Source organism: Gymnogyps californianus, chromosome 3 (assembly GCF_018139145.2).
Source record: "Gymnogyps californianus isolate 813 chromosome 3, ASM1813914v2, whole genome shotgun sequence".
NCBI classification, from domain to species: domain Eukaryota; kingdom Metazoa; phylum Chordata; class Aves; order Accipitriformes; family Cathartidae; genus Gymnogyps; species Gymnogyps californianus.
Genome location: NC_059473.1, coordinates 126,741,841 through 126,752,511, shown reverse-complemented (window position 1 = coordinate 126,752,511; position 10,671 = coordinate 126,741,841). Strand labels below are relative to the sequence as shown.

The following is a 10,671-nucleotide window of genomic DNA, read 5'->3' as shown; positions in this document are numbered from 1 at the left end:
GAGAGGTTTGCAGCATTAACGCATCTTCCTGGGGACAGGCGAAGCTGCGGCCCCGCGGGAAGGGACAGGGCTTGGGGGAGGCAGGTCGGTGCCGCAGGAGGGGACCCCGCTCCTGCAGCCCCAACGGAGGCAACTTAGAAAAGGGAAAGGGTAAGGCGGACCCATCAAAGAGAGCGTTCAAGAATCTCCTGAAGGAAAAAAAAGAGGATTTTGTTTTGTTTTGTTTTGTCTTTTTTTCACCATAGCTCCTGCACGGTTTCTGGGCCCGCAGCCCCTCGCATCCCTTGCGTGAGCCCGGCCTCGAGCCCCGGCTGGGATGCCGAGCGCGTTGTGGAGCAGCCTGCCCGTGGTGCTGGGGCTGCTGCTCTGGCACCCCGCCGGTGCCAGCGGTCCGTGCTGGGAGAGCAGCGAATGCCAGGACCTCACCAGCGAGGCCAGCATTTTGGTAAGCCTGGGGATGGGGACTGCCCTTCGGTTGCTTTGGTTTCTGACCCCGCCAGGGACCGGCGCGGTGGGCTGAGGGAGGAGGTGACGGGGATGCCGACACCGTGGGGTGACCCGCATCGATGCGGGGCGATGCTCTGGACCCAGTGACCCGCAGGTTTCGGTGGGCTCGCGCCTCCTGGCTTCACGCTGGGGGATGATGCTAAAATAAGTTTTTGAGCTTGCAGCGGCCCTCCTGCACGGGATGAACCAGCAATTTGGGTATCACTGGCTTTACCCCGCGCCCCAGGGTGCTTCCAGAGGGTGGTGGTGACAGGGCGGTGCAGCAGCTCACCTTGCGCAGGCGCCGAGTTCGCTCCAGGGACCCCACAGCGGGGGCTGTGCACCCCCCCAGCGCTGTTTCCAAGCACCCAGGGCTGGTTTGGTGGTGCCTGGGCACGACGCTCCAGGCTCAGCCCTCGAAGCTCCCTGACGAGGGGGTGGCACCTCCACGGGGACCTCAGCGGGGCACGAGCATGAAACCGTCATGTGAAACCTCCCGCTCCGTGCAAGCAGCCCCCTGCAAAACCCCCCTCCCCGGGGATGCCCGGCCATGTGCTCACCCTTCCCGCACATCTCGCCCCCTCCATCCCCGCGCAGGCGTGCGCCGCGGCGTGCAGAGCCGACCTGTCGGCCGAGGCGCCCGTCTACCCGGGGAACGGGCACCTCCAGCCCCTCTCCGAGAGCATCCGCAAGTACGTCATGAGCCACTTTCGCTGGAACAAGTTCGGCCGGAGGAACAGCAGCAGCGGCGGCAGCGGGGGGCACAAACGGGAGGAGGCGGCGGGGGGTAACCCACCGCCGGCATCGCTGCCTGCCGTCCCGCCGTCCCACCGCGAGGAAGAGGAGGGAACCGGGCTGGAGCGGGAGGAAGGCAAGCGCTCCTACTCCATGGAGCATTTTCGCTGGGGAAAGCCGGTGGGACGCAAAAGGAGACCCATCAAGGTCTACCCCAACGGGGTGGAAGAGGAGTCGGCCGAGAGCTACCCGCTGGAGTTCAGGCGGGAGCTGGCGCTCGGTGGCACCGGGGCACCGCCCGAGGAGGAAGAGGAGGAGGAAGAGGAGGAGGAAGGCCAGGAGGAGGAGAAGGCGGCCGGCGGCTCCTACCGCATGCGCCATTTCCGCTGGCACGCGCCCTTGAAGGACAAGCGCTACGGAGGCTTCATGACCTCGGAGCACAGCCAGACCCCGCTAGTGACTCTCTTCAAAAACGCCATCGTCAAAAGCGCCTACAAGAAGGGGCAGTGACGGGGGAGAGCCCGAGGGGCGGCCCCCCCCGCCGCCACCCCCCCCCCCCGTTCCCCCGTAGCTTTAGTGTCCTGCTGGCATGTGTTTCACTTAGAGATCACTCGTTATGTCTTTCTTAATTAGTACTCCTAAGGGGTCCGCTCCCGGGTTTCACTGGGTGGGAATAGGTTAGGGATAAAGACATCAACCGCTTCGCCAGACCCGCCGGACACGCACGGGGAGCGGGGATGATGCCCAGTTCGGAGCACGCTGGATGATTTTCCTATTTTCACTGAGCTGTACAATACTGTAAATGATAGATTAAAAGAATTGTAAAAAAAAAAAAAACAACCACCCTACCTTTTTTTGGCAAGCTAACCAAGTGTCGGCAATGTCTCTGGGGGTGCCTGGTATGTGTAAAGGGGCAGAAAAAATAATTGCAAAGTCAAATCCTGCAGCTGCAGGGTAAAGAGACATGGCTGGGAAAGTGCTGGGGAGGGCGTTGCGGGTTCAGGGGAGAAAGAACAATTTTTGCACCCCCAGCTTGGGAGCTTCACGGGAACCGGCTGCGGGGCTCCAGCAAGGCTGGGCTGCATCTTGGCAGGGGCCAGCTCCTGCACGCCCCAGCCGAGTGTGTTTCGGTCCCGGAGAGGAGCCCCACGCTGATGTGACACGCGATGACAGCGTTTGCTGGCAGCCTGGGGAAACGCAGTATCCTCAGGGTGCTGCCCCAAGGAGCAAAGGGACCGAGCCAGGCTCCCCCAGCACCGACCTTCCATTAAACTCATTAATTCCCCATCAAATGATAACGCTGAAGAGCCTGGGTACCAGGGAAAGCTTCGTTATTTATAAAGTAATGCCGCTAACTCGTGCAGTGAAGCAGGGGGGCAGGCTGGGGAGCGTGCCTTGGGTTGGTGCACCGGGGAGGAGGCCAGGTTTAAAAACCAGTTTCACGGGGAAGCAAACCTTGACCACCTCTGCCCAACTAACACCTTATTGCCGCCAAAGCATAACCCATTCCCCCCCTTCACGTGCTTCCCCGGCAGCAAAACGCCAGCGTTAATATCGTAACGCTGATCTCGTGTGCTGCCTTTGTGCTTCCCGCCACCTCCCGCTCCGCTCGAGGACGGAAAGCACGTGCAGAAGAGCTGCAGATGCCCCAGTGGGATGAACCCAACCCATTTATTTGGTATAAAATGGTGGCAATACTGTTAAACAGGGCTCACATTAGTGCTTTTCCTCCTACTCCTTAGCTAAGAGATGTCCTAAATCAGTCCTTAACCCAGCGAGGAGCAGAGGGGCTGCTGGTGCAGCAGGCGCGTGGCTGGAGCACACGTGGCACGGCGTGCGCCGCGTACGTTTTGGCCCCTAAATATCTACCCGGGTGGTTTATTTCCCATTTCGCCCTTGGCAGGTGGGTTTGTGCACAATCATGCACACCGTGAACAGAAGCCCAGGACCTTTCCCCACGGCTCTGCGCACCGCAGGGAGCTTCTGCGGGATGGGGGGAAAAATGGATACTGAAATGAAATACTGAATTATAAAGGACGATAAAGATGAAGGCCGGTTTGGGTTGGATCCTGGGCACAGAGCTGGGGGAAGGAAGCCTGTCCACAGCCGAGGCCATCCTTCTCCTCCTCACTCCATGCCTTCCCTTCTCCATCCCAGCAGCGACCACCCATTTTTCCTCTCCCAGGGCAGAGAGACGGCGCCCGGCTGCCGCGAACACGTCAAGACAGCAGAGCCCCGAAGGTGGCAACATCAACATTTAATTGAAAAGGGCATTAAGACGGTGCATTTGAAAATATCAACGGCTTCTTGGCCCTTTGAACAACCCGCTCCCCCCCCTTGCCCTCAGCTACACACGGAAACGCCACAGTGCTCCGAAATACAGAGATGGAAACGCACACATGCACCTAAACTGCCGACTTGATAGAAATATACTTTGTCATCTATACGTACACAAGTATCTAAACTAAACGTGATGTACAAACAGGTCACTTACACCGTGTGTGTGTCCGGGGGGGCGGGGGGGACATTTACAGGTGGAGTTTGGGTCCCAAAATGCGGAGGGGCAGCGGTGAGACATGCTGAGGGATGCAGCCAGCCGGGAGGTGATGGTCCCGGCCCCGCTGCAGGGTCCCATGGAGCTGAGCAAGGAAAAAGCACTGGGACAGGAGGGACCGGGGGCTGCTCCGCAGGGATAACCCACAGTCCTGCTCCTGGGAGCAGAGGTCAGGGGTATTTTCTGCTCCAAAAGGGATGATGGGCACCCCAAGATGTGCCCCGTGGTGTTCCCGTGGCTCCCCTTCTTCAGTGCGAGCAAACCTTGTGCTCATCTTCCCGCCTTCTTTGTGGTTTTGAAGAGTTTTGGAGGTGTTTTGGCCAGGGACACACAACTTGGGGGTTAATTGCTTTTCGTACTGCATTTTGTTAAAAATTTTAGTGCTTTTCATTAGAACAGCCACGGGAGCAAACCCTTCTTCCCCGAGCAGCCCGCTTCACATTCCCGCTGCCGACCCCAAAACCTGCCCCAGCCGAAACTTGGGCTCCAGCGGGACCAGGCATAACCCGGGGAGCAAAAAGGGCTTGGGGACAGGGGACAGAGACACATGGGGACCCTGAGGAGAGGCAGCAGCAAGGGGAGAGCCTTGGGCACCGGGCAGGGCTGGCACAGGCAGAGCCACGCTGCGAGCAGGGCAGCGCCGTGATCCAGCCCAGGGACCGAAATAAACCCTTGTTTTTCCTGTCCTCTTAAGCTAGATCATTTCCTAAGCCCGGATTACAGCCAGAACCACACAAACAAGCGATGACCTCGGGGCAATCGCGAACTGTATCTGCCACTGAGGGGGGGAAAAAAAAAAAAGGGGATGGTAATGTGTAATTACAGCTTAAAATAACTGCCTGAAGATCTGCAGCGAGAGGTGCCAGACAAATGGGTCGTGGCTGAAGCAACCCAGCAGGGCACGGGCAGAGCCGGCGCGAACGCCGAGCGGCTGCGTTTACCTGCTGTCCCTCCGCGATGCGCAGAAGCAGCTCCCACGTCTCCAGCTTTAGACCTTTCTGTGTCTCTTCATGTGGCAAAGACAGAAGCAGCGTGTCCGGCCGGAGGGGAAGGGGCTGCCCGAGCTCGCAGGAGAGAAGCCCAGGGAACCCCAGGCTGCTCGGAGGGCAACGGTGAGAAAGCTGCAGGCAGTGCCCGTCCGACTGCGAAGCGCGCCCAAGCTCGCCTTGTGAACAGCCTTAGAGCACTTGAAAGGCATTTGGGAGCAAGAGAGACCCTGTGAATGACTGCATACGCCCAAGCGACCTGTCCTCCCCATCCCTACCGTCTTCACCTTGCAGTTTTGGTTTGGTAGGACCCAGAATTTTCTACCACGTGTGTCTAAAGCAAAACTCTCGATAGGCTCATCTCCCCCCCAGCCCAAATCCAGTTTTATCCTATTGCACAAGAAGAGGCGCGACCCACGGCCCGCCAGATGCAGGGTCTGCAGGGTGGACCCTCTAAAACACCTCTTATCGCAGCTATTTCCTGCAGCGCTGGGGTTTCTTTGTGGTTACGGCTCAGCTGATTTAAGATTGGATTCTGTCAAAGTGATTCTGCTAAAAAAAAAAAAAATATAAATAATTCTTTCTTGGAGACAGGAACCTCAAAACTGTGACAACTCAACCCAAAAATATGAAAACAGTGGGTTAATGTGTTAATATTCCCCAGCATGGTGGTGGCTCGTGCCTCGTGTTACCGCTCCAGGTGCCCCACTGCGTGCCCAGGCTGCGGGCTCAGTCGCACCAACCCCCTGCGAACAGCCTGCCGGCGACCTGGGCGAGAGGCACGGCTCTTGTGGGTTTTCCCCAAAAAAGTGGGTTTTCCCAAAGAAATTGTGTTTTCAAGTGACCTGGAACCAGCCAGGCTGCTGTGTGCCCTCACACTGGGATGGGACGATCGCCACCCTCGTGCTGTACCGGGCAAGCCCCTCCGTCCAGGGCATCGGGGCACCCGTGAAGCGCCCAGGGAAATTGGCCACGCGACGAGGGGGCGATGGGAAGATGCAGGCTCACGGGCCAGGAGCTGGATGTGGGGACCGTACCCCGCTCTAGCAACCTGCCTCAAGCACCAGCTCGGGCAGGTTTTGGTTTTGCGGCTGCCCCAGGCTCTGGCACGCCGCATCCCAGACCTCCTCCTGCCTTTTACAGTCTCACACCCTCCAGCTTCAGCCTTGCCCCTCGCCAGGGGCCCTCGACGTGGCCGACAGACGATGTGGGGAGGGATTCCCCAGGGAACAGGTCTGTTTTATGCCGGGAAGATGTACATGCCCAACATGCTCTGCCTGGAGCCAGAGCATCTCCTCTCCCCTTCCCGAAAAACGAAACCAGAGAGGGAGGTCACAGCAAATACCCACCTCCCCGCGCCGCTGTGCCCTGAGCCTCCTGCACCACCAACCGCTGCAAAACGTGGCTGCGGAGGCAGAGGGTCACAAAATAAAGTACGTGAGACGGGTTTGTGGTGCCAACGAATCTTGGGGTGGCCTCGGTGTCTGTGTCCCCACCCGTCCTGCACGAGAACGCGCTCCCCGCAGGGTCAGCAGTCTCTCCCCAAGAGGTCTTTCGGTGTGAGCTGTGCAGCAGTGGCTCTGCCCTACCAGCACGGCCACCTTCAGTACACGCACAGGTCCGGAAACTTCATCTCGTACACCGGGATGGAATGGTTTTGGGGCTGGCCATAGGCGGCTGTGATGGTGCCGGAGGGGCTTGGCGGTGGCCTGAAACACAAGAGATGGAAGGAGGTGGTTTACAGAGAGGTTTGGTGAGGAAGCAAAGCCTGGTGCAGAACATGTGCGTTCCTGCACCGTTGCAGGTCTCCCCGGTGCCACCATAGCAGAGGGGAACTGGGGCAAACAAACCAGAGGCTGCTCCCAGCAATGCTCGTCCCCTCTGCCATCGCAAAAGCCCCAACCCCAGGCTGGCACCCATCCCCAGCACACGAGCCTCCTTGATGGGGCATGCATGTGGCTCCCATTGCCCCACAGCCAGCACTGGCCTTGTGGTCAGGCACCCCACGCTCCAGCAGCAGGTTTTTGGGTGGCTCGACAAACTGTGCTTGGCACAGCACGCTCGACTGTCGCCCCAACTCACCGTATGGTGATCTCGAAGATCTGGTTGAGCTTGCTCTGCAGCAGCGTCGCCTGTAACACAGACACAGTGGCTGTATTAGTGCAGCTGCACCCTGAGGACCACAGCCGTACAAACGGGACAAACACCCCCTCGGCCTTCTCCCGTCACCAGAGCAGAGGGAGGGTGGCCTGGCAAAATTCAGAGCCACATCGTCACCGTCCGCTTCTCCTGAGCGGAACGGCCACAGGGATTTAGAGTGCCGCAGCCCCGACTCACCCGGGCACCACAGTGGGCAGCAATCTCCTCGAATGGAGCTTTCTGAAATTTCTCCACCACTTGCCGCCTCCGTTCCCGCTCCTGCTCCTCCATGGCGACGCTGTCTACTGAAGCAGAGGGGACAGGGCTCTCAGCTGCTCGTCACCTGCACTGACCACCATATCCCCACCTCCCCAGCAGACAGCATGGATTTAGGCATCACTAGAAAGCCAAGGAGAGGGTCTCCAGCGTCTGGCTTTGGCACCAGCCCACCCAGGGACACCCCCAGGGTCAGGCAGAGCTACGAAGCTGCCCGGTCGCCCTGACACCTGGGTGCAACGCTGTCATGCCAAGGCACTGGGGACTCATCCACCCGTGGTGTGCACACGCAGACACAGGGGTGACAGTACCCGTACATACACACCACGCCAGCCTCCACCTCTCCCTACCATGGCCGGCTCCCTCGCTTACCTATCGCCTTCTTCAGCGTCTCGTACGTGATCTCTTCCGCTGGTGCTCTCTAAAGGAAGGGGAAAAGCAGGTGAGGCTCAACACACAGCACAGGACACCGTTCTGGGATCACAACAATCCAGAACCAGTGTCCCAGGCCGTACTCTTGCACCAAAACACAGTCTGTCCTTAAAGATCAGGGATATCTTTCCTGGTAAATAGCACTTTTAAAATGTTTTTTCAGGCTGGACTAGCCAGGCTTTACACATCCCCGAAAATAAAGATTTGCCATCCAAACAGCAGTAGGAGACCCTTCCTGCCATGTGGCTCCCTGTACTGGGTTTGTGTGGCAAGGTTTTGGTAGCGGGGGGCTACAGGGTGGCTTCTGTGAGAAGCTGCCAGAAGCTTCCCCCATGTCTGATAGAGCCAATGCCAGCCGGCTCCAAGACGGACCCGCCGCTGGCCAAGGCCGAGCCCATCAGCAACGGTGGTAGCACCTCTGGAATAACGTATTTAAGAAGGGGAAAAAGTTACTGCGCAGCAGCAATTGCAGCTGGAGAGAGGAGTGAGAATATGTGAGAGGAACAACTCTGCAGACACCAAGGTCAGGGAAGAAGGAGGGGGAGGAGGTGCTCCAGGCGCCGGAGCAGAGATTCCCCTGCAGCCCATGGGGAAGACCATGGTGAGGCAGGCTGTCCCCCGGCAGCCCAGGAGGTCCACGGGGGAGCAGATCTCCACCTGCAGCCCGTGGAGGACCCCACGCCGGAGCAGGGGGATGCCCGAAGGAGGCTGGGACCCCGTGGGAAGCCTGCGCTGGAGCAGGCTCCTGGCAGGACCTGTGGCCCCGTGGAGAGAGGAGCCCAGGCTGGAGCAGGTTTGCTGGCAGGGCTTGTGACCCCGCGGGGGACCCACGCTGGAGCAGTCTGTTCCTGAAGGACTGCACCCCATGGATGGGACCCACGCTGGAGCAGTACGTGAAAAACTGCAGCCCGTGGGAAGGACCCATGTTGGAGAAGTTCATGGAGGACTGTCTCCCGTGGGAGGGACCCCACGCTGGAGCAGGGGCAGAGTGTGAGGAGTCCTCCCCCTGAGGAGGAAGGAGCGGCAGAGACAACGTGTGATGAACTGACCGCAACCCCCATTCCCCGTTCCCCTGCGCCACTCGGGGGGAGGAGGTAGAGAACTCGGGAGTGAAGTTAAGCCCAGGAAAAAGGGAGGCGCGGGGGAAGGTGTTTTTAAGATTTGGTTTTATTTCTCATTGTCCTACTCTGATTTGACTAGTAATAAATTAGACTAATTTTTCCCCAGGTCGAACCTGTTTTGCCCGTGACGGTAATTGCTGAGTGATCTCCCTGTCCTTATCTCGACCCACGAGCCTGTCATTATATTTTCTCTCCCCTGTCCAGCTGAGGAGGGGAGCGATGGAGCGGCTTTGGTGGGCACCTGGCCCCCAGCCAGGGTCACCCCACCACACTCCCCTGGCAGCCTGGGACCTGTCAGCCCGTGGAGGGGAGCATCAGGGGGAGCTGGGGTTTTTCTGACCCCGCTCGCTGCCAGACACACCGGGGCCGAGTTATGGGCTCCTGCACTCGCAGCCAGCGGAGCAATTATGCGTGCAGCCAAATGAAGAATTAGAGAGGGCTTAACTGCACACTGTCAGGCTGCTAACAGCACGTGGTGCGGAAGGGATGAAGCAAACTCTGCAGCGCTGGTGTAACGTACCTGCTCTCGCTCAGGACTGTTTCTCGACTCCACCTCGACCTGCAGGGAAATAGTCTCACCAATGCTCTTCCTCTTGGACAAACGATCTTCATCTGGGGAGGAAGAGAAAGGGCAGAAGAGCTAATTGCAGCCACCTCGGGGGCAGCGGGGTGAGCACAGGCAGCCCCCAGGGAACATGGCCTCACATCCCATCCCCAGGGCAGCAGTCCATCTAAGCCATTCACCCAAATTCATCCAAACCGGCAGAACTGAGGACTCAGCCAAACCCAGCAGGCTTCATGGCTCCTTCCAGCCAGCCAGCCATGCATGTGTCAACCCCAGGAAGTTCCCAATTAACCGCTTGATGCCTCAGTTTCCCCAAGGCTACACCTCTAAAGGAGGGCAGAAAAACAACAGGCCCACATGTAAGACAAGAACTTCACACCCCCATAACTGTGCAGAGCAAGGGACCAGTTTCCTTCCCCCCCAGTTCTCCGGGATGCCCCAGGGCGGTGCGTACCTGTCAGCTGGGGGATGTAGGGTGTGCTGAGCCGGTCCGAGTTGTAGCCGCTGCCGCCCAGCACCTCGCTGATCTTGCTCTGCCAGAAGAAGACCTCCGGGCCTAGGCGGTCAAGGTTCTTGCTCAACCTATGGAGACAGAGAAAAACCAATGGAGATGGCAGCATCTCTCCTGCAAGGGAAACCGTGCCAGCAGGGTTTCCAATCCCTTTGGGTCAGAAACAGAGGGCTCTCATGGCTTCGCTTAGCTCCAACACATGCTATTTCTGCACACACCAGCACAAAGCCAGAAGGGCTTTCGACCCATCACAAAGGATACGGATGTGCTCAGGACCACCCTGACTTAGGGAATGTCTCAAGAGAACAGTGGCATTCGTTGGGGGCAGCGTCTCCGTAAGGGACCTCCCCACCAAATGTGACCCACGCCAAGTGTGCCGAGGCTGTGCCAGCAGGAATGGGACGACCCAGCCAGCCTTGGCCTGGGGATGCTTAGCACGCAGCAGGCATCCTCGAGCCGGTGGCACGGCAGAGCAGCGGGATGACACACCAGATCTACACCCATCCTGCTGTCAGACAAGGGGAGGGATCAGCCTGCAGAGCTGATCCCGGCATTCGGCCGGCTGTGAGCGCAAGCCGTGGCGGCCACCCCCTTCCCTGCCTGCATGGGATCCTCCTCAGATTCTAAACAGGCTGAAAACCACTTGATGTCCTTCCCATTGTGCCATCCCCAGACGGAAAAGGAGACAAGCACAGGCAAGTGAAGGCCTGATAAACCCATTATTGTCCATGATCTTATAGATGCCAGTCCCTCAGGAGCAGGTAGCGGGGAAGAAGGTATTGTCCAGGCTCTTACCTGGGTCTCTCCACAAAAACATCTTCAGGGAGCAGATAGGGAGCTTCCTTCTGCCGCATCTGGATGACCTG

General features: G+C 58.7%; 2 protein-coding genes across 2 annotated transcripts in view; one reads left to right on the top strand and one right to left on the bottom strand.

The window, feature by feature from the left end:
• Positions 1-316: 316 nt before the first annotated feature.
• Positions 317-1,731, top strand: POMC (proopiomelanocortin). Its single transcript, XM_050893819.1, has 2 exons — positions 317-445; positions 1,084-1,731. Exons 1-2 carry the CDS (start codon positions 317-319, stop codon positions 1,729-1,731), a joined length of 777 nt encoding a protein of 258 aa, XP_050749776.1.
• A 3,622-nt stretch (positions 1,732-5,353) lies between these two features.
• The window catches only part of EFR3B (EFR3 homolog B), a 54,779-nt gene continuing 49,461 nt past the window's right edge, over positions 5,354-10,671 (bottom strand). The window contains exons 18-24 of the mRNA XM_050893307.1: positions 10,601-10,668; positions 9,749-9,876; positions 9,250-9,341; positions 7,549-7,597; positions 7,099-7,205; positions 6,844-6,893; positions 5,354-6,470 (exon numbers count right to left, since the gene is read on the bottom strand). Of these exons, the coding sequence (XP_050749264.1) occupies positions 6,365-6,470; positions 6,844-6,893; positions 7,099-7,205; positions 7,549-7,597; positions 9,250-9,341; positions 9,749-9,876; positions 10,601-10,668 (600 nt within the window). The 3' untranslated portion in view covers positions 5,354-6,364. The remainder of the gene's footprint in view (positions 6,471-6,843; positions 6,894-7,098; positions 7,206-7,548; positions 7,598-9,249; positions 9,342-9,748; positions 9,877-10,600; positions 10,669-10,671) is intronic.

Excerpts from the sequence above, each read along its gene's own strand:
- POMC (XM_050893819.1), top strand. The coding sequence starts at position 317 with ATGCCGAGCGCGTTGTGGAGCAGCCTGCCCGTGGTGCTGGGGCTGCTG. Across the intron at positions 446-1,083 it reads CCAGCGAGGCCAGCATTTTG|GCGTGCGCCGCGGCGTGCAG; the intron begins GTAAGCCTGGGG and ends ATCCCCGCGCAG.